Below are 24,045 nucleotides of genomic sequence, written 5' to 3' on the forward strand. Positions count from 1 at the left end.
TAGCATGGAATCACAAAATATTAAATGAAGAAATGTCAGAGATAGTAACAACTGCTGATGTTGGAGTCAGAGATAACACAGTATGGAGCTGGAGGAACACAGCAGGCCAGGCAGGATCAGAGGAGCAGGAAAGCTGACGTTTTCTGAAGAAGGGTCCCGACCTGAAACGTCAGCTTTCCTGCTCTGCTGCCTGACCTGCTGTGTTCCTCCAGCTCCACACTGTTGTAAATGAAGAAATGTGTTGTCTCCAGTATCCATGAATGTTTCCCATATATTAAAAATGTCGTATTTGTTATGTATAATAAATTTGTACATTCTATTGTAGAGTGACTTCTAATTAATACTTTTAGATAATTATTTTGTTTATTCTAATTAATAGTTTTTAGCCTTATGTAATCTTTTTAATTGTATTTTATAGGCTTTTAAATAGTATTCTGTCTATTTTATGACACGGGAAAGAATAGTGAAATTTTCCTAAGGGCTTTAAATCTGTGTGGTATCTAGTACAAATGCATCAGAAGGATACTTTTTTTTTAAAATAATGCGACATGCATTCAACCATTATTTATTATGTTTGATTATCACTAACAGAATGTGTGTTGTTTCGATTCAGCGCAACCGTCTGGCAGATTTACGTGCCAAGTGGAAAAAATCTCTACTGCAGGCATTTCGTGAGTGCAAGTTTCACTTGGCTGGTGATCGAAGTTGTTCCTGGAAAATGAATCTCTATCCTTATCTCTGCCTGCTGGATGATAAGGAATATGTAGATATTATGGTACAGGTATGGATGACTGAAGTGTGATCAGTTTCATAAACTGTTGATGCATTGAATTCATTTTAGTGTTTCGAAGGAGTTAAAGGCCAATTAATGGCTTTGGCATATATATGTCCCAAGTCAGAATTTAGTCCAAAAACTGGATAATGAGTGTTTCCTGGCTTGTTTTTCCTAATCCTTTGTTTTTACAAAACTAGAGGTTAGTTTGAAATACATTAACTGCAATTAAAAGTAAGCTTTCGTATAGATCTAGCAGTGCAGCCAAAGACTCACATTGACTGTTTAAATTGAGCAAACATCTCAGCAAATAATCCAGGCATTTAAAGCTCTTGCGTGAATTGATTTGAGATCCAGAGTAACTGACCAAACTGTTTTATTAAATAACAAAACAGGAGATTTGTAATGGGTTGATAGGAAGGGTACAAGTGTTGGAAGAAAGATGAAACGATGTACCACCACTGGAAGGTAAGTCTACATTTGTCAATAATGTCACCACAAGGGAGCAAGGAGTTGGAGGAGACTTTGGGTAATTTGTGTTGTTTTGAAGGTGATCACACAGAAGCAGAAGGTGTTATTAAGGATGGGTTTTTTAAAAAAAAAAGTCTATCAAGAGAAGATGGTATCCTGGAGATGGTGTATATAGGAAGATATATTTGTCATCCTTGTTGGATTACTGAGATCTCAAGGTGCACTCGAAGAAAATGAGATTCAGCTTCTTGCAGAATGTTATTAGTTACTTGAATAGTTCAGAAACCGTTTCAAAATTTTGGGTTTGTAACACAAAAGCCCAGGCTTGACAAAGTGTTTGATGGAATCCAAACTGAATTTCTAATATGAGCTTTTTCTCAGCATTGTCCTTTATATCCTGTATTCAACAAATTCTTCAGCAAAAATTTTCAAATGTACCAAGCTAGTTTGAAAAACAATATAATTACATTTGAAAAAAATTCATAGAAGGCTTACCTGACTCATTCCTGGGATGAAGGCTTATCTTAAGAAAAGGTGAATAGGTTGGAGCTATGCCCATTGGAGTTCAGAAGAATGAGAGAGTTATAGAATGGATATTGGGAGGATGTTCCTTCTTGAAGTGGAGACTTGAACTAAGGGACATAGAAGGGACATCTCTTATTCCTAAACTGAGAGCTGAAAATAAGTTATTTTTCTCCAAGGGTGTTGATTTTCAGTTCCCAGAAAACAGTGGAGGCTGAGTTATGTAGACTTTTGATAGACCAAGAAGTCAAAGGTTATGGGGTTGACAGCAATGTGGAATTAAGACCACAACCAGATCAGTCATCGTCTCATCAAATGATGGAGCAAGCGCAAAGGGACAAATGGCTGACTCTCACTCTTAAGACCTGTGTTCCCACAAGCCATTTCCTTTTTTCCCCAATGTGCAACCTTGAGAATAATTGTGATCTATATGATAACGTTACAAATGTTTCTCCGTTTGTCTAGCAGCAAAAATGGTGTGTAAACAATCATTTTAAACTTGGCTTTAAACTTTTCCCTCAATGTGCCTAAAAAGGGCTAGACTGCTCTCAGAAGGTGGTTTTCACTTTCCAGTTAATGAGCCATTTTCTGATACAACTTTGTGGCCATCACATCCTGATGTGGAACTTGAGTCTAGACCTTCTGGCCCAGGCATAGGGATGCTGCCATTGTGCCACAAGGTCTTTCCTTTTTGATAAACTTGTGAATTCAACACACTGATACTGAGTTTGACAGCTTCCTCATCAGTGCACATCCAAAACTGCTTCATATTGAAGCAAAAGAGCTGTTTGTCATATTCTAATCCTTGTTTTCCTCCCCATAAATTATGAATGTTCTTATGTTCTGGAAATGTATCAGATGGTCCCTTAAGCTAACCTCACACTAACAGACATGGCTAAAATATGATGGAACCGTGATGGGATGGGTGATGAGGGATCAACCAAGAGTTATAGATTTTTCTATTGTTCTGGAATATCATGAATAACATATTTGCAATATTATGAATGAATGCAATAAAAATAGTATTGTTTAAGATAGCCATTTTGAACTTTAAGCAAAATACAGCAGATGCTGATGTAAATCAGCCGTCAAAACAGGAAATACTGGGTTCCGATGACCTGAAATAGTAACTCTTCCTTTATGTGCAGGTGCTGCCAAACCTGCACACCTGCAGAGTACTTGCACCGTTTTCTGTCTGTTTTTGAACTTTGATCAAGAATTATCTTCTTATAGGTTAATGTGCAGTATGTATAATATTAAAACTGATTTAATATCTTCCATTCTACTTACCAGTGTATTGCAAATATCCCGCCGAATGGTGAAGCATTACTGACAATTGCTAGGGAATTGGGTAACAGAGTCTACAACAAGTATTCCATACGAAAGAAGATCAAAAATGAAATGGTAGATAAGATTAAAGAAATTTACTATGCCTACATTGAACTGTTGGCAAAGGATACAGAGGTAATGCCAATTTGATATTTTGTTTAAATGAGAACAAATAAAAATGTTACTTTTCTAATTTTGTAAACAGCACTCTAGTTGGGACCAAGCTGGTTTATTTATGATTATACACCAGTAACCTTCATCCATACAAATTTTGCATTGGCTCTCAGATCCAAATGCAAAAAATGTTTTGAAATACTGTCTGGATATTTTCCACAATTTAAGAAGTTGAAAGCACAGTTGAAAAATGTCACCCCTGAGTTTATAACAAATTACATTCAGATTTTGTCCAGCACTTCTGCTCGTAGATTTCTCAATAAGCCTAATAAAGAATAGATTTAATATTTGCATCAATATGGTCTATCATGGTTTAGATTTCTTGTTATCATCTTTTTGTAACATTGAAGCACTTGCATATAGTAACAAGCAGAATATTTTAAAAATTTTGAAAAGCTAAGATGTAACAAGTGTTAAGAGACAGGACTAACAAACAGACCCATAACAGCAATGCCAAAATGGGGTATAAAAATTCAAATGAAAACAGTATTAGTGTTATTTGCATGAGTAAACCTAAAGTGTAAAGTATTCCTATTATATTGCAAAGATTTGGGAACCTAAGAGAAAATGCATGACTAATAAGTTGGTTGATAAATGTGAAACAAATGGTCAAGGCTAATGAAAGTTCTTTGAATTAGGGAAGGCTTGGGCTGCACTTGGGTGCCAGTGGTTAAGTCCATTTTTTCCCTTGAGATATTTCTACAATATCAACTCTGGATCAAATAGACCTTTTCTTTGCTGATGATGAAAGTAGTGATTTGGAAAAGAGTAAGGCAAACTGTAAAAGACTTTTCAAGGACACAGGTTGGTGGCAAACACAATTTAGTGCAGATGTATATGAAATAATTTTTCTTTGAGGGGGAAAACAAAAAGAATAGGGAATATAATATCAAATCAAGATGCTAAAGTACAGTGGAGGAACAAAGAGCAGCATACAAATACGTAATGTCTTGAAATTGCAAGAATATATAGACAGTTGTTCATGGTAAAGGCATCAGAGGGCACACTCATCATTCTTCTGATCTGATCTTGATTTAATATGAATTCACAACAAAGGTTGAACACTTAGAAAAAACATTTATCACAAGCCTCTGATTTATTCATATGTGGTAATAGCATTTAATTTTAAACTGTGTTTCGATTCTAGTTGAACAACTTCCTGCCTCGCGAGTACACGATGAAACTAGAAAAAGAGATGAATTTAGGTCTTTCGCTTTTAAGTGAAGATTCTCCCTGGCCACATTTTCTGATTGTACATTTGGGAACTCATCTAGTGGATATAATGGTTCGTGAAATTAAAATCCCCGTAAACACCCAAAGCCCGAGTCACGAGAAGAAACTTATCCCAGTCTTGTATCACATGTACAGCTTTCGTAGTAACAAGCAGGTGAGACATAAGGTCATGATCTTTCTTTTTATGTTTGGGTAAATTTTGTATTGTTATTTTCAACAGCGTGCATTAACTTGTACTTACCCAGGCAGGTGCTGGCTACAACCAAATTCTCTTGCATTTGTATTTTTTCATGAAGTGGGTGTGTGGATGCTTATGGGAAAGGAAGAAAGGCTTGTAGTTATATATACGTGATAACAGGATTTCCCAAAGTAATTTATAGCTAATTAAGTATTTTTGAAATTGTAGTATAGGAAATGTCAGAAATATAGTGGCAAATTTGCATACAATAAGTCTTTACAGAATGCAATACGATAAATTGTTTTTCTCAGTGATTTAACTGAGCGAGAAATATTTACTACTTTGCCAGAGATTAATTTGTTCCTCTTCTTTGAAATAGTGTTGCGGGCTCTCACAGATGCACCTGGAAGTGTAGATGGTTTTGATTTAATGTCCAATTTGAAAGAAGCACCTTTGGCAGTGCAAATATTACAGTGGAGTGTCAGCATAAATTTTTGCTCAAGTCTGTGGAGCCTCTCTTAAACCCACAACCTCCTAGATATGTGAATGTGCCATCACCTGAACCATAGGTGATAGAACATAGAACATGGAACGTAACAGCGCAGTACAGGCCCTTCAGCCCTCAATGTTGCGCCAACCTGTGAAATCAATCTGAAGCCCATCTAACCTAAACTATTCCATTATCATCCATATGTTTATCCAATGACCATTTAAATGCCCTTAAAGTTGGTGAGTCTACTACTTTTGCAGGCAGGGCATTCCACGCCCTTACTACTCTGAGTAAAGAACCTGCCTCTGACATCTGTCCTATTTATGTCACCCCTCAATTTAAAGCTATGTCCCCTCGTGCTAGCCACCACCATCCGAGGAAAAAGGCTCCCATTGTCCACCCTATTTAATCCTCTGATCATCTTGTATGTCTCTATCAAGTCACCTCTTAACCTTCTTCTCTCTAACAAAAACAGCCTCAAGTCCCTCAGCCTTTCCTCATAAGACCTTCCCTCCATACCAGGCAACATCCTGGTAAATCTCCTCTGCACCCTTTCCAATGCTTCCACATCCTTCTTATAATGCGGTGACCAGAACTGTACGCAATACTCCAAGTGCGGCCGCACCAGAGTTTTGTGCAGCTGCAACATGACCTCATGGCTCCGAAACTCAATCCCTCTACCAATAAAACCTAACACACCGTACGCCTTCTTAACAACCCTATCAACCTGGGTGGCAACTTTAAGGGATCTATGCACATGGACACCGAGATCTCCCTGCTCATCCACACTACCAAGAATCTTACCATTAGCCCAGTACTCTGTATTCCTGTTACTCCTTCCAAAGTGAATCACCTCACACTTTTCCGCATTGAACTCCATTTGCCACCTCTCAGCCCGGCTCTGCAGCTTATCTATGTCCCTCTGTAACCTGCAACATCCTTCCGTACTATCCACAACTCCACTGACTTTGGTGTCATCCGCAAATTTACTAACCCATCCTTCTACGCCCTCATCAAGGTCATTTATAAAAATGACAAACAGCAGTGGCCCCAAAACAGATCCTTGAGGTACACCACTAGTAACTGAGAACTACTGAAACATACATTAACAGAGCTAAGCAGCTATAGCTAAGTAAAGAGATAACAAGATGTAGAGCTGGATGAACACAGCAGGCCAAACAGCATCAGAGGAGCAGGAAAGCTGATGTTTTGGGTCTGGACCCTTCTTTAGAAATGGGGGAGGGGAAGGGGATTCTGAAATATAGAGGAAGAGGGGGGAGGCGGATGGAAGATGGATAAAGGAGCAGATAGGTGAAGAGGAGACGGACAGGTCAAGGAGGCGGAATGGAGCCAGTAAAGGTGAGTGTAGGTGGGGAATTAGGATGGGGGTTGGTCACTCAAGGGAAGACGGACTGGTCAAGGAGGCAGGGATGAGGCTGGTAGGTAGGAGGTGGGAGGAGCGGATAGGTGGGAGAAAAGACAGACAGGTCAGGGAGGCGGGGACGAGTTGGGCTGATTTTGAGATGAGGTCGGGGGCCGGGAGATTTTGAAGCTTGTGAAGTCCACATTGATACCATTGGGTTGCAGGGTTATCTAAGTAGTGATTTTCATTCAAGTGTATTGATTGTTCGGATGTCAATTAGGCAATCGTTCATCTCCACAGTCGGACAGAACTAAAAAAAAAGCTATGGAAGAATCTATTTATGCAGTCATTCTGTATGTCAAATTTTATCTGTTTTTGGGCCTGAGTAATCTAGCAGGTAAATGGAAAAAAGCATTTCACGTAATGGTGTTAGCTGTTATTCTTTTTGTAAGAAGTGCTGTTCTGCTCATTAAGATGCGTAAGAGAAATTTTAATGATACCAATATGGTTAGAAGCTGACAAATACAAAGTTTTGGAAGACTATTGAGGCTATAATGTTATATGTTTAAAAGGTTTTTGAATGACAGGAATTGACATTGGGTTGATTTTGCTCCAATTTACTAATTTGTGTTTTGCTGCATATAAAGGCTCCTAATTATAGATTTATGACCTGTGTTTTGTTCCATTTACACTTTATTGGAGGGCAATAAGTCTTGCAACCTAAAAGAACTTGCATTGGTACTTTCATATTTCTTCAGATTTTTTGTTCATTTAAATGGACATTAACAAATAACGTCCTGCATGCAGTCTGGTAAAATCAAAGTGAACTACTGCAATCTCTCAGAATTGTTACAGTGCAGAAGGAGGCCATTTGGCTCATTGTGTCTAAAGTGGCAATCAATGTATTTTAACTTTGTATCAAACGTTTGCTTTTCCCCATGTTTCTCTTTAAATATAAAGCTCAATTGAATGTTCCCCTACCTCACTTCCAGGCAGTGCATTCCATACCCTAACAACTTGTGGTGGAGTAGTTTTTTTCTCACTTGCATTTGCTTCTTCAGGAAAGAATTTACAAACCTCTGGCCCTTGATCAGTTTTCTAGTGGAAATGGTTTTTCCCTATCTACTGTACCCAGACCCCTCGTGATTTTGAAAACTTCTATCAAATATCATCTTAGATGTATGCTGTCCAAGGAAATGTTGTTATCTTTTTCCAATATTGTAATGCTCTCCATAACTAAAACTGCCATCCCTCTTTTGTTTTCCTTTTCAACCTTAATTGGATGACTAGTGACCAGTAATAGTAAACATCCAGATTAGCCCTTGCTTAAGACATATCACTATCACAAAAGTCAAGTAAGAAGACTTAAAAGAATGAAACAAAGTTTGATCATTAATAAATTGCCCATTTTTTAACTTCATTTGTGATTGAGTTATTGACTTATACAGAACAGAATTAATACAACAATATCAGTCTGCTAAGATGGTTAAAGCATTTAAGTATACTACATATTGTAATGGCTGATGAAGAGTTGCATTTTTCCTGCAAAATGAAGGAGTAAAACAAGAAAGAGAGGTTTCTAGAAACGTGCACCTCCATTCAGCATCTGAAAGTAAAAGACATGGTATTTGGTCATTCATCAGATTTCTGTTTAGTCTTTCATCAGCTTTACTTTCAAAACTGCAGAATCCCACTTGGTATTAGTCCATTGTTACAATTTATTCTTCTATGTTAATTGCATATTAATTGTGTTTAATTGTATGCAGGCGGTGGGCCTTAACAAGAGATTCATTTGAACTCGTGTAAATAGGCACAGATGAAAAATTAGTTGTTGGGTTAGGATGTCTAAACATGAAATGCATAACTGTAAATAAAGAAAAGTGTGCAAAGATTGGCTTTAGTTCCATTTTTCGTCAACTGGACTTGTGGAGTAAGTCCGCTATACTTTTTATTTCACGCGATCATACCTAAAACGAGTTAGAATTATTTTGTCAAAAATTACTTAAATATTCATCATATGTGTGTTTTTGTCACAGCACCAACATTTCTGTCCCATCCATAGTTGCTCTTGCAGGGTGATTACTTACTTGAAGTGTTGAAATCTACGTGACAAAGGTGTGCCCCTGCACTATTAAGTTGAGAATTCTAGGATTTTGTCATCATTGAAGGAATAGTGATTTATAGTTGACATGAAGATGCCTGGCCTACATTTGTATCTTTTTGGCCTTTCATTGATTGGAAGTGGCAATCCATGGGTGAAACCTCTTGCTATCTTGTATCTATTACAACGAAAGCAAACGTAATGTCCTGTCCAGTGCAACTAGTTCTGAATGATTAGTGCCTGATTGCTGGGCAGCTTAGACTTGAGATGATGCTGCTGTTGGACTGTTTTTATTGCCATCAAATTTGAAGGATCTTTTAAAGGTATTGCTGGTAATACTTCTCTGTGGTTTAAGGTGCCTGCTGTAGCTTGTCCAAGTCTCTGAAGTATGTAGGGGCGTGAGTTACCTGAAACCAGAATCCCAAAGCAACTGTTCTACCTGAAATTTGTTCATAGTAGTATACTCCAAGTAGCATAGTGGAAATGTGTTAATGTCCTTGTAGAATCCCTGAAAAGGTCAGATATACTAATCACCTCATAGTTTGGCTTGTGACCAACCAAAATGGTGACGGCTTCTGCAGGAAGGCACCAAACACATCAAGAAGCTTTTTGTTGGGCATTTGCAGAGTTGAAGTTAAGGTATTGGAGGGAAGGAGTAAACTTCAAGACAACTCATTTATCCAAACCTTTCAAATACAACCCATCCTACTTGGCAGAATCTGCAGATCACAATTAAACCTGAGTGAAAGCAAGTTGCCCTCAGTGCCAAAGAACTATCTAAGAAGATGACAGTGGAATATTTTACATTATTCTACAACTATGTTTTGTATGCAGTTCCTTCCTTTCCTGTTATCTACTTTGTGCCTCTGTTGAAACTCTTCTGGTCATCCCTTGTTGACCATAGTTCTTTAGGATCTTAGAGATAGATAGTGTTCTTGTTCTTGGCAATTTATATTGCACTAGATGAAAATCTATTTGCAGATTAGGAATGTTTTAAGTGTCAGCATGTTTATTAAACAACTTTAACTTCTCGAACAGGGTCTTCCCTTAGCAGAACCTGAGCCAATATTCATTTGAAGGTTATCTTTGATTAGTTGAGCATGTAACGTGACGTGAATGTTGTGGGTTGCTGAATAGTTATTCTCAATACCATCTGCATAATTTGTTCATAATCCAGAATATTTAGGGTTTCTTTTACTGAATTTAAAACTCTGTTTGGTTGGTTTCATGGTGAATGTCAAGTAGAAGACATGAATTTGTGCTACTCGGAATGATAATCAGATAAAATTAAAATCTGAATCTTAATGTTGATAATGCAGGATCCTTATCTGCCTCCTCCATTTCAGCCATCAACATTTATCACCTGTTGATGTGATGATGTCCTTCAGTGTTCAATTGGGTGCTCAGACAAAATGCATAATAGGTGAACTATTTCAGGGTGTGAGTTTGGAGTGGGAGAAACAAACTGACTGTATCCACATCTTTACAAAAGGCACTTTGCTATCATACTGCAATAAAATGCTAGTGTATCCACACGGCAATGGAAGTAAAAGAGGAATCTTCAAGATGTATAAAATTAATTGGTTCAGGAGAGGGAAAATTGCATGGAAATCAAATAGGTATAATTTTCAATATGTTTGAAAAATATACATCAGATGTAGAGTTTTTTTTAAAAGGAATATGCATGGTAGAAATCTGAAATAAAATCAAAGTGTTGGGAAGTACTCTCAAACTCATCAAATTGGCGGGGGTGGGTGCAGCAAGCTGGTTTATTGTTTTCAGTATAAACTATTTGTTATAATTTTTTTTGCAGATTGGATTCATCAAGCCACATCCTATTCTAACTGAGCTCCTTTCAGAAGCTGCTGAGACAACTTTAATCTTTGACTCCTGTGTCATGCCAATGGTCTGTGCTCCTGTCCCGTGGACTTCGCCTCGGTTTGGAGCCTATGTTCTGGCACCCACCAAATTAATGCGTTGCGTGGAAGGGGCTCTACAACATCAGTTACTCTTGGAGAAATGCAAGAGTAGTGACTTGCATCCAGTGCTGGATTCTTTAAATCAACTTGGTAACTGTGCTTGGAAGGTTAACAAACCAATGCTTGATTTAATTATTTCTATTTTTAATGATAAAGGAAGCGAGAAGCTGGAGATTCCACCTCCACTTTCAGAAGCACCACACATGCCCAAGCATGACCCAAAAGCTGACATTAGTCCAGCAGCCAAGTCTGTATTGAAAAAGAAGATAGCTTGGGTCAGGAAAAGGGCAGCTGAAATGCACAGTCTTCGAATGGATGCCCTTTACAAGCTTTCCATTGCCAACCATGTCAGAGATGACATATTCTGGTTTCCTCACAACATGGATTTTCGAGGAAGGACATACCCCTGCCCACCATATTTTAACCACCTGGGCAGTGATGTCACTCGAGCAGTATTATTATTTGCAGAAGGAAAGCCCTTGGGAGAACGTGGATTAAATTGGTTGAAAGTTCATCTCGTTAACTTAACTGGCTTTAAGAAAAAGTGTTCCCTGAAAGAGAGAATTGATTATGCTGACAAAGTAATGGACAACATCTTGGATTCAGCAGATAATCCTTTAACAGTAAGTGAATGTTATTTCAAACATGCCAGTCTATCAAATAAATGTTATTATCTACACTTGCAAGTTTTTGCACCAAAAACAGAAATTGCTGATGAAACTGAACAAGTCTGGCAGTATTTATGGAAAGAAAGCAGAGTCGACGTGTCAGGTACAATGACCTATCAGAAGTTCTAATAAAAGGTCACTGGATCCAAAACGTTGACTCTGATTTCCGTCCACAAATGCTGCCATACCTGCTGAGTTTGCCCAGCAATTTCTGTTTTTGTTTCAGATTTCCTGTATCTGCAGTTTTTTAACAATTCTTGTTTTTGCATCCTGTTCGAAAATTGCAACTAAAATTGACAGTGAAATGTGCATCTTGGTATTCTATGGATATAAAGCAATGTAGTAGTTAAAAGGGATTGCTATTTTTATATCAGCTGTATTCCAATATAGGTTTTATGGAATCCTTAGATTTGCTGTTACTTTTATTCACCATTGCTTGAGAAAATGATTCATGATGATCAAACTTTTGCTAACATGACTGAATTAATAATCCCAGGGTCAGCCAAAAGGGTGTAGAATAAATGGACAGTGCCCATATTCAATTTTGGCGTTGTAAGATATTCAAATAGCAGCCATGAAACCTTGCCCACCAGGAGACATAAGGAATTTGAAAGATCATAAAATCAAGCATGTAGATGAAATAATGAAGAAAGTAAAGCTGGAATAAAACTAATTCATTAAGTACAAATTAAAAGTAGGCACGTCGACTTATTCTGTGAAATAATGTTCTTGTTCGAAAGATTGCTGTCCGATATGTACTTTCCAATGAAGTTCTACGACTGCGAGTTAAAAATGGTCTTACATTTTATTAAAAACTGTTAAGTGATCCGAAGCATTCAGTTAGAATTGTGTGGAAAGCTTAAATTATGTAAACCCTCATTGATGCAGGTTGCATTGGCATATAAGCCACTCGGTTATATTTCTATCATTTCAAAACTTTTATTTCATAAATACTATGCTAAAATGCTTGCGACTTAAAATGAAAAGTAAAATCCATGTTTCAGTATAACACAGTTTGTTGTAGAAATTGGTTTTGTCTTGAATGTTTGAAAGCATCCAAGTGCCAAAAGATCAAGAAACGAGAGTAAGTGCAGATAGTTTGCCCTTGATTAGTGATGTTTACGTAAAATAATGTGTCTGTGTGTCTAAGATGCTTTTGCTCTTCCCAGGGGAGGAAGTGGTGGATGAATGCAGACGAGCCTTGGCAGACATTGGCCTGCTGCAAAGAGATAGCACATGCTATTAGATCACCTGATCCAACTAAGTACATTTCTTATTTCCCAGTCCATCAGGTATGTTCTGAAATACTTAGGAAACATAGACTTTTTTTTTCTATCCCATTATACAGCAGACAAAAATTAATTTAAGCAACAGGGTGACCTGCTTTAAACGATTATAACAACAAATTTCATTTATATAGCATTTTTGCTGTAATAAAATTTCCCACGGAACTCAATAGGAGTGTTATGGAACAAAATTTGACACCAAACCATACAAACAGGTGTTAGGCAAGATGATCAAAAGCTGGATTAGAGAGTTATGTTTTAATGGGTGTTTTAAAGAAGGAAAGACCAAAGAATTTGATAGATGCAAAGAAGGGAGCTTCGGAACTAAAATCTTTGGCAATCACCAACAGAAGAGTAATTCAAGTCAGAAATGCTGAAGGTACCAGAATTAGTGAAACAGATCTGAAAGGTGTAGTAGGGCTGAAGGAGATTACGGTGTTGAAGACATAAAAAAGAACTGATGGCCTTCTAACTGCTTTAATATTTGCAACAGGAAAAATTTTTAGGAAGCACTTGCATTTAATTGAAGATCAGTGCTCTAGCAGCATTTGTCAGTACATGTGCTGATTTCCTTTCAGCTTCCTAAATTGATACTGTAGGTGGTGGCATATATAAGTCGACTGCGAGTATAAGGAAACACCATTTTCTGAGCCCAAAAAGTTATATTGTTTTCATTAAATTGGCTGTCCCCACCTTGCAGCTATTCAAACACTAATAATCGACCTCGATTCTTCATTGCACTGACGTTTAACTCATTGTTACCTTTTATGATTGATTGTTTGTAAAGGATCAAGCAAATGTTGTAAAAACACATGGGAGATTAAGAATAGAATTGAATAGAATTCCTACAGTGTGGAAACAGGCCATTTGGCCCAACAAGTCCACACCGACTGTGCGAAGAGCATCCCACCCAGACTCCCCGTCACCACCCTCCCCCAATTCCGGTGCCCCACACCCCAGGATTCAGTCAAATTCTTTTCAATTTACAATACTTTGGGCAGCTGCCACTCTGGCTGAGTTTTTGCACATGCTCGCTTAACACAGTATTTTTCTTTTCGGTTGATGTGTTGTTCTCTAAGCAACCTCGGGTGCATTGTTTAGTATCATCAACCATGTAAAAATATTATTAATGAGTCTCTCAATACTGAAGTAAGAAAACATTATTCTGATCAATAGACTTAATGGAGAAAACTGAGAAGTACCTTTCTTGTAAAGGGAAGCATGGTTTTCTGTATGATTGGAATTGACTGCTGGACAGTTTAAAAAAAATTTATTGCATGGGGTTTAACATCTTTAAAGAGGAGTAGGATTCCTCTTTGACTGCATCTACATTTTTGTCTTTTTTTTCTAATTTATTTTGAGATCTCCAGTAATTACAAGGCTTTTTACACTCGCAGTTTGTAATGTCAGTTGTTGGGAGTTGTGTTTCAAATGAGCAACATAGGTGAAGAGCTAGTTGAGGTACAGGACATCATCCACGTAGTTAAAAATTTAAAACTAGTAGTTTGGTGAATTCAAGGTTAAATTCTAAAAGACTATAGAATAGAATAGCAATTTATTGTCACATGTATTTTTACAAAAAAAGTACAGTGAAAATTTTTATAAGACCCCATACCGCTATAAGTAGGAGGGGGGTGAGATGCTCTGAGGGAGCATCTGCTAACTTGAGGTTCTTGAAAAGACAATTGGAAATCATACAATATGATTTTTTGACTTTAATAATTTTCTTATGTAATAAAGTATTTGGCCTAATTTTATGATTCAGAACAAACTTAACACCTGATGTTATAACAGTGGCATTGTGATCAGAACTATGTCCTTTCACTGGAGAGTTGTTATTCATGTCCAATTTCATTTTTCCATTCAGTTAGTGACAGGTGACATATAATGAGTGCAATTTTTTTTAAAAATCTATTTTGCTTTGTAGAGAATTAGTAAAAGGGCAATGATATTTTAATTGTTTAGTAGCAGTATTTAAATGGTGAGTGGGCTATCTCTGATTGTAAATGGTCTGTTAGGAATATGAAATTCCCTTTACAACTCCAGGAGCAACGCTCCAAAAGCTAGTGTTTTCAAATAAACCTGTTGGACTGTGTCATGTGATTCTTTGACCTCTTCCAACCCAGTCCAACATCGGCACCTCCACTTCATCACTTGGAAATATACCACCAAAGTGTTTAAAAATTAAGGTGATGATTTTTGTTTAAAGTTCCATTATAAGTTGTCAGGAATTGTTCAATACTGCAGTTGGAAATTGTGGCTGTTTTAAATCTAGAGCATGGCTGCACATAGTATTTGCATCATTCTATCTCCACAAATAAGATATTATTTATAAGATAAGTATTATTAATTATGTATGACACAGCAGCAAAAGCAACCTAATGACCTTGTGAAACATACAACAGAAATCCACTAAAGGAAGTTCTGATCTTTTTATAGGTAATTGGGCATATGGTCTTTTGATGGTAATGATTAAATTTTCAAAATTAGTATCAGAATGTTATATAACCTCAACAAAAATATTTTATTCTGTTTTAAGTAGAAATGCCAGGAGTGTTTGGATGCAGACAAATGACTAACTGTCATTTTGGTGATTATGTGTGAAAATGTAGGATAATTCTTACAAATTTGATCTTTTTGTAATTATGAAAATCCTAATAACTGAATAAAGCATAATGCTTAATCTGCAGCACATTTTCTGATGTGCAATTTTTGAAGAATTTATTTCTTGTCTTTGTATAATAGTACATGGAAGACCTAGAAAATTGCACGAGTTCTCAATTCTGGTTTGCATTGTAGGAATCAGTGTTGGAGGTCCAACTAATGCTCAAAACATTGATTTTAGATCCCAAACAAGATAAGAAACTGGACAGCTATGAGAATAGGAGCAGTAAATTTACATCTGAATAATTGTTCACATGAAGGAGACTTTTGACATAAACCGAGAAATTAACTAAATAGACTGTTTCCACATTTTGTCTGTAACATGAGTGTTTTATACTTTGTTGAGCGTTAAAAACAGTCATTATTTATTAATTGTGAGTTCCAATAGTAATGAATACCAAAGAATGTGCAGATTTGTGGTTAATCTGACTCAATTTAAAGCACATCACTTTCTACCTTGTTCTGTGACTCAGCACCGTGGAGTGTTTCTTTACAGCTTTCTTTGTCTATAAGCCTCTTCCCCTAGAAATCTAAAAAAGGTTTGAACACATGCCCTTTTGAATAGCTAAACCCAATTGCTAAAATACAAAAAGCAAATATTTATGCCAACATTTGATGTATTTCTTTCTAATAAAATGGAAGGGCCTAGTAATCCATATTACATGCACTGATATATTTAAGTAATTATGACAACTTTATTTGTCCACCTGCATGCATAAGGAAAGCTTTATTGAGTTTCCACAAACCATTCAGATTTTTAACTACTTGTGGCTAGGTAAATGGTTGCATTCACATCTATGAGAAAGCACAATGTAATTAAAAGCCATGGCCACTGGATGGTACTGGAGTTTTCTGAAAAAAAAAATCAAATCACATTTGTTTCTTTCTAACTGAAGTTGCTAACCTTCAAAGTAAGGACCTTAACCTAATAAATTAAATAAATATGCATTCCATGACAGCATGGTTAGTTCATCATGCTGTCTTCTATCTTTTCTAATGCCTTAATTGAAGTTTATCTTGACAGGCTCAGACTCTCAAGAAACCCCAGAGAAAATTTAATATTATTTTCAGAATTATGACATTGATGGGTAATTTCTGATTTTGTAGTATGAGGAGTCTGCATGCATAGTGTATAATATTCCAGTTGCATTGTTGCTATTAAGTATCTGAACTGCTGGAATATTTACTTTAGATTCTAGCCGTGCCTGCACAGTGTTTGTCAAAATAATAATGTCCTTTAGGGAAGGAAACTGACATCCTTATCCGGTCTGGCCTACATGTGACTCCAGATCCACAGCATTATGCTTGACCCTTAACAGCCCTCTGGGCAATTAGGGGTGGGCAATGAAAGCTGCCTAGCCAGTGATGCCACCATGCCGTGAATGAATAAAGAAATTAAAGAGGACAAACTTCAAGGAATAATCAACTGAAATTTAGAGTTGATTGTAAAAGAGACACAGTAATAGCTTGGAGTTTACAGTAGAAATAACAGTGAAGATTTCAGGGCTTTCCGTTATTAAAGAATAAAAAGCACTGCAGATTTTGGTGTCTGCATGGATGTAGTTAAATGCAAATCAGGAAGCTGCTATGCATTATGCCCACCTCCTCCAAAGTCTTCATTCTAAATGTATCTCACTCATAGACTTAACACGCAAAAGGGTCTGAATTTGCACTAGATACCCACAAAACACGGCAGAAAATGTTACAGTTGTCAGTTCAAGTGTATGTGAAATTTTAGTGGTGATATGTGTAAATTACCGCTACACAATCCCTCTGTCATTTTGTAACTTGTTGGAAATATAAATTTTTTCAAAATCTCTTTTGTAATGACTGTTTTATCTCTATCTTAATTTCATCTTTCTTTGTCTTTCTCATTAACTTTCTATGCATGACTTAACATTGAATCAAACATTCTAGCACCTTCTGGTTTTAACTCTACATGCCTATAACAATTCAGTCTGACTGGCTGAGGAGGTATGCCATTGCTCTCACACACATCCAAAATCAGAAGCTTGGTGAAGGTACCAGACTGTTTTGACTCCCTAATTATTGCTACCAAATCAGGGCTTATGTGTTTGTAAGACAGAAGAAAATGACACATCAGATGACATTAGAAAATAAAGGACTGTCCCCTAATTTTTACAGAATTCAAAATTTTTCCCACAACTATCAAAGTACAGGACTGCCTTCGAGTGCAACTCCCATCCTCTTCCTGGTACTACAGAATATCTGATTTCTATTCCAATTAATGCAACTTGCTTGAAATTTTGTTTCTTTGTTATTTTTAAAGTGGCAGGGAGACAAATTAAAGATAAAGTCCTCATTTCTACTTTTCACACAAGGCTATGGAATTCAATTCCCGTGCCACCAGTAAAATCACATTTAATTTAAAAAAAAAATACAATTTGGCTTGTTGGTTGCTTGGATTCATGCCATCAATGGCAATAAGACACCATCTTCCCCATTGTAATAAAACACCAAATTGTCTGATTTACTATGAGTGTGGTTAAGTTAATTTAATTAAAGCAACATGTAATATGCATCTCCTGTACATTTACATTTCTCAGTCAAATTTTGCATTGAATCAAATTTTCTATATCATTTTTCGGGTTAAGTATGAAACAAAAAGACATCATTAATTGATCTTTGTTGTTTACTTGCACTCTGAAATTTACTAAATGTGTATTGTAGTATTGATGTATCTATACTCGTACTTAAGGCAAATTTACAAAACTACAGGGAAAAGCATTCTCTTGAGGAAAGTGTGATAATAAATTAGTAGTGTTGCAATGAACTTAACAATGAGCAGAATCATTTGGTTAGATCTAATTTAGACAACCAGTCAGACGTTGGGGATTAAGGCAGGTGCAACGTTGGCATAATTGTTCCACACAGATAATTCTAGTCAAAATGAAACAAATCATTATGCATGTTTACTCAGAAATGCTCTATTTTTAAATATCGGCCTAAAATTTCTAACTGGCTAAGTAAGGAAGTTAATGTAGCATTGCTGAATTGTCACACTTTTTATCTCTCCCCTTGGTTAAAAGTACATAAACCGATGTTAAAGTAAAAATATGTTGAGCCATTGACTTTATTATTGGTGCATTAGCAAACTGGTTTTTAAAAACTCAGTTGTTTTGTGCAGATTCGAGGTAGACCAAACCCTTAAAGTATTTTACCTGTCATTTAACAGGATGGCTCTTGTAATGGTTTGCAACACTATGCTGCTCTAGGACGTGATGTGATTGGTGCAACCTCTGTGAACTTAATGCCCTGTGACGTACCGCAGGATGTTTACAGTGGGGTAGCACAACAGGTAAGTGAACTGAGTTAAATGAACTAGAAACAATCTAAGTGGTAGTAGTTGAAAGTTTTAGCAAAGGTTTGTAGCTCGGGTTGTGGGTGAGGTTGTTGCCTTGCTCGCCGAGCTGGCTTGTTTTCGTTCAGACATTTCGTCACCGTGCTAGGTAACATCATCAATGAGGCCTCCGATGAAGTGATGTTATTCTACTCCGGTTGGAATTTATACTGACCGGTCTGTTATGGTGAGTAGTGTCATTTCCGGTTTTGTCCTGTACGGGTTTACATGTGGGGCCCAATTCTATATGTTTGTTGATTGCCTTACAGGTTGAGAACCATGCCTCCAGGAATTCCCGTGCATATCTGTGTTTGGCTTGGGCTACTATAGTCACGTTGTCCCAATTATTATGTAGTTTCTATAATGCTTGGTTCTCGCACTAACTAGATTTTTGTTTTAATGATGGTCTGAGGGGATCTAGAAAAGATGCACTACGAACAAACTCTTTGAAATTGCTTTCTCCGTCAATAAAGAAGTATAAACAATTATACAGAATTAAGGAAACATTGTACTGAAACCATTAAAATGGCAAGGTATATTTTGTAAGTAATAATTGGAAGTAAATACATTTGAAAACTAAGAAAATAACTGCATTTATCATATTTAATTGCAGTAACTTCACTTTTATAGAGCCATTGTTTGCTTATTGGGCAACACAGTGGCTCTGTGATTAGCACTGCTTCCTCACAGCGCCAGGGACCTGGGTTCAATTCGAGCCTTGGGTGGCTGCCTGTGTGGCGTTTTCATATTCTCCCCATGTCTGTATGGGTTTCCATCGGGTGCTCCAGTTTCCTCCCACAGTCCAAAGATGTGCAGGTTAGGTGGATAGGCCATGCTAAATTGTCTGTAGTGGCCAGGGATGTGCAAGCTAAATGGATGAGCCATGGTAAATGTGGGCTTACGTTTAGGGTAGGGTTAAATTTGTTGTAAGAAATATCACTGTCAAAGACATTATCAGTATAAATCAAGTTAATTCTTTGCACCTTACAGCAGGAGATGTTGGTAACAAATATTGATTTATTTTGACATTTGCTTTTTTGCTGAATGCATAATCTGGGTTCATTATTGCAATTGCCTTGTGTTTTCTTCTCAGGTTGAAGAGTTTAGAAAAAGAGATGCTGAAAAAGGTGTAAAAATTGCTCAAATCTTGGAAGGCTTCATTAATCGGAAGGTTGTGAAACAGACGGTGATGACTGTGGTGTATGGTGTGACACGATTTGGTGGGCGTCTCCAAATTGAAAAAAGATTGAAAGAAGTTGAGGATTTTCCAAAGGTACTAAAAATTGCAGTGGCTTTTGCATTCATAATCCAGCAATTATTCCATATTTTTCTTGACCATTCGGTTTGGACCAATTGACAGAGAATTTCCAGACAACCATTTTGACACTGAAAGAATCTAGTCATTGGCCATTATTATTTTTGTTTTGATGCCCATTTATAAACTTGAATATGCAGCAAATTGGAAGTGTTCCAATTCACACATGAGAGTACTGCATAAACAAGATATTTCTCTTGCATTACTTTGTCACTGTGATTTCAAGAAGCTGCTAAGATTTAGCACAGTTGTAAGTTGAAAAAAAATACTGCAAATTCTGATACTTTAACTGAAAATCCAGGTAATGCTAACCAAATTAATAAACATCTAAAAGTGAAAGTTAAAATTCCCAAACTTGTCAAAAAAGCTTGTGTAGAACGAAAAGTTATTCAGCAAAAATATCCAGTTTTGGACATGCTAACAGTTTTTCCCTTTTGAGTAAGTATTTTGCTTCAGTTTCAAAGTCAAACTTTTATAGAGCGATTGTTTGCTTATTGGGCAGCATAGTGGTTCAGTGATTAGCACTGCTTCCTCACAGTGCCAGGGACCTGGGTTCGATTCTAGCCTTGGGTGTCTGTCTGTGGAATTTGCACATTCTGCCCATGTCTGTGTGGGTTTCCACCGGGTGCTCCAGCTTCCTCCTACAGTCCAAAGACATGCAGGCTAGGTGGTTTGGCCATGCTAAATTGTCTGTAGTGGCCAGGGATACGCAAGCTAAATGGATGAGCCATGGTAAATGCGGGCTTACATTTAGGGTAGGGTGCTGGGTCTGGGTCTGGGTGGGATGCTGTTAGGAGGGTTGATGCTAACTCGATGGACCAAATGGCCTCTTTTTACACTGTGAGAATTCTGTGATTCTATTCTATGATTCAAATGGCTGAGAAAATAGTCAGGTGCTTTGAACTAGTAACTGCAACAAGACGCAATAAACATATACAGATTAACGGCAAATTCCAAACAGTAAAAGTAACAATTTAGCAAAATTTTACAGCTAACGTTTTTAATTAATTGACTGCAATGAGCATAAAGCTTATAATTTTCAATTGCAAATTGTTTTGAATTATTCTAAAATTTACCAAATGTTTTGAACTTAACAAAAGATAATGATCTGAAAAAATTTGAGCCTCAGCAGCTCTACATGTGCTTTATTTTAGTGAAATCGATATTTTTCATGTGGTCAATGCAGGAATATTTGTTTGTTATTTTTTCTAGTCAAGTAGCAGTGTTTCTTCTCATCTGCATGGCTGCAAAGTCGCTCCAAGGGTCTGCGCACATCTTTTGGCGTGCCAGTGCCATTCCCAGCTGTTGACTTTTGAAAGTCAATGCTGGTACGGATCTTAGAGATCCGCACAAAACAAAACAAAATTAGGAAATGCATTTAATTGCCTTATTCACTATAACTTGGTTGAGTTTGGTCAGCAGTAGAGTTGAGCAGCCTAACTAAAATTACTTGAATAAAATTACTTTGCCAATTTGCAACATACCAAACATCTTGTCATAACATATCATCATCAACCTCAAGATAATAGGCTTGAAAGCAGTGCTTACATTTCTCCAGACACTTTAATCTAAATTAACTATGAACTTAGCTATACAAGTAAAAGTGTACTAAATTACATTGCTCAAGGACGTTTTCATACTTGGTTTGTAAAGGCCGTGGGAGTAGTGCAACCATTTTTTTTGTAGAACGCTTTTCTACTGCATAAAAGGGTAGTGTTCTTTATTTTGCACCAAAGTTTCAGGTGTAACACAGGTTTAAAACAAAAGAAAACTTAAACAAAGGCAAAGAGGCTTCACGTTTCCAAAAATGCCTTTGATGACATTGGAACACCATGTGGAGATGCCGGTGTTGGACTTGAGAGGACAAGTTCAGAAATCACACGACACCAGGTTATAGTGCAACAGGTTTATTTGAAAACATAAGGTTTTGAAGCAAAGTTTGTGTTTTCAAATAAACCTGTTGGACTATAACCTGGTGTCATGTGATTTCTGACATTAGAACAGGCAAAGCACCTTAACACCAAAGAAGTACTGTTCAATTGTAGTTATTTCGGTAAGTGTTTCTTGAAACTTGATCCACCTTTGACCCAGAAGCAGTGCAGTAAGGAATATTTGTAGTTCTTGGTGGAAATCTCTGAAATCTCATAAATTTAAAAGGCCTTTTGAAAATTTGCATCAATTGTGAAAGAACCATTTCTACCGCTGTTAGTTAATGAGGAATACTGGTACAGATGACACTTCACAATTGAAGCAGTATTGCAGAAGGTAAGTTATGATTGGAGTCCGTGTGGCCAGACACACTGGAGAACTACATGGAGAGGATCTGATAGATGAGATACAGATGAAGCCACAAAGGTGGAGCAGATGGATACAGAGCACACACGAAATTCTTGAGAAAAAGGAAGCAAATCTCTCTCTGGAACAAGTCATTTCTTTATTTTTGGCATAAAAGGAAGTTGGGGCTATCTGAGGAACTGTCCAAGCGAAGAAGGCCTAAAATCTGAGAAGTTTGGAGAAATCAATAAGGTAGATGTTTTCTTAAGTGGCTAAACCATGAAACCATGTCAACTGGTAAAGAAACTCTGGAAAGCCTTTCCATGTAGACTATCCCGACCTGAGGGGGAAAGGATTAATAAACTTGTGCTTTGCTGATAACTATACTGTGAAATGTAAGGGAGAAAGTTGTTTTCAAATAGGACTCCGACCTACCATGCATAAACAAAGAATGGCATGTTGTGGAACTGGACACCTACATAATGTCATTCATGCTGAAGAAGATTCATGTAAAATATATCTTTGTCATATTTTGGATTGAAAAAGAGTTGATTTCTAGATGGTATGGAGTTAAATACAGTTGATGTCCAAAGAGACTTGGAGGTTCAGGTGCATAGATCTTTAAAATGCTTAGAACAGGTGCAGAAAATAATCAAGAAAGCAAATGGAATTCTAGCCCTTATATCTAGTGGACTGGAATATAATGATGCAGTTGTTTTGCTGCAGCTTTACAAAACCCTGGTGAGACCCCACTTAGGGCACTGTGATCATTTCTGGGCACCACACCTTGGGAAGGATATATTGGCTTTGGAGGGAGTACAATGTATTTTTACAAGAATGATGACTTAACCCCTGAAATCCCGGTATGAAGAAAGATAATACAAATTATGCCCGTGTTCTCTAGAATTTAGAAGATTGAGGTGATCTGATCGAAGTCTTCAAGATATTAACAGGAAAAGCTGGGTAGATAATAAACTATTTCCATCGGTTGGGGATTCTAGAATTAGGGGGCATAGTTTCAAAATTGATGGCATTTCTAGCAACAAATCTCCTAACATCTCTGGGGGTTACCATTGACCAGGAGCTGAAGTGAACCAATCAAATGAGCACTGTGCCTGCAAGAACAGCTCAAAGGCTGAGAATTCTGAGGTGAGTAACTCTCCTAATTCTCTAAAGGCACAACTCAGGAGTATGATGTAATATTCTTCTCTTGACTGGATGACTCCAGCTCCAACAATGCTCAAGAGATTTTCCACCATTCAGGTCAAAGCATTCCACTTGATTGGCACCTTATTCTCAACACCACTCCCTCCACCGTAGTTGTGACACAGCAACTCATCAAGGCTATTATGATGTAGCTTCCAGACTTATCTGTACCAACTAGAAGGAAAAAAGCATTAATGGCATGGAAATGCCATCACCTGTAAAAATCCTCTCCAAGCCATACCGTCTAAAACAGTATTGTCATCTCTTCACTCTCTTGTGGGATCCAATCCTGTTCACCTGATGTTCAAAATGCATTTTCCAGCATGAAATTGCTTGAAAACGGATTTCTGCTTTCAACGTGGAAGTATTTAAACCAGCAATAAGAGTTGTAGCAGTCTCCTGACTGAAATCGATGAGTAGAGCCATCGACATGGTCTGAACAGAGGATAATTAAGTAAACAGTAGGAATTTAAGAGCTGCAGAATAGGATGAAAATAAATAACAGAACTAGAAAAGAATACATGTCTACGCACACTTAAGCTACTTATTTTGATATCCTACAGAGCCACCATATGTTTGTTTTTAATTTTCACTTTCCCAGTATTTTGCAGTAGCCATGATTCAATATGCTATGCAGCTGAAGGTTGACCAGCTTTCAA

At 37.2% G+C, this 24,045-nt stretch overlaps 1 protein-coding gene across 3 annotated transcripts in view; it reads left to right on the forward strand.

Annotated features, from left to right (window-relative positions):
• Positions 1-24,045, forward strand: part of polrmt (polymerase (RNA) mitochondrial (DNA directed)) — a 105,978-nt gene that overhangs the window by 48,662 nt on the left and 33,271 nt on the right. For all 3 annotated transcript variants that reach the window (XM_048614137.1, XM_048614139.1, XM_048614138.1), the window contains 7 exons: positions 614-781; positions 3,059-3,229; positions 4,416-4,655; positions 10,447-11,235; positions 12,450-12,572; positions 18,427-18,549; positions 19,685-19,864. In XM_048614137.1, the coding sequence (XP_048470094.1) occupies positions 614-781; positions 3,059-3,229; positions 4,416-4,655; positions 10,447-11,235; positions 12,450-12,572; positions 18,427-18,549; positions 19,685-19,864 (1,794 nt within the window). The remainder of the gene's footprint in view (positions 1-613; positions 782-3,058; positions 3,230-4,415; positions 4,656-10,446; positions 11,236-12,449; positions 12,573-18,426; positions 18,550-19,684; positions 19,865-24,045) is intronic.

The sequence above is a fragment of the Rhincodon typus genome, chromosome 29 (genome assembly GCF_021869965.1).
Source record: "Rhincodon typus isolate 14 chromosome 29, sRhiTyp1.1, whole genome shotgun sequence".
Classification (NCBI taxonomy): domain Eukaryota; kingdom Metazoa; phylum Chordata; class Chondrichthyes; order Orectolobiformes; family Rhincodontidae; genus Rhincodon; species Rhincodon typus.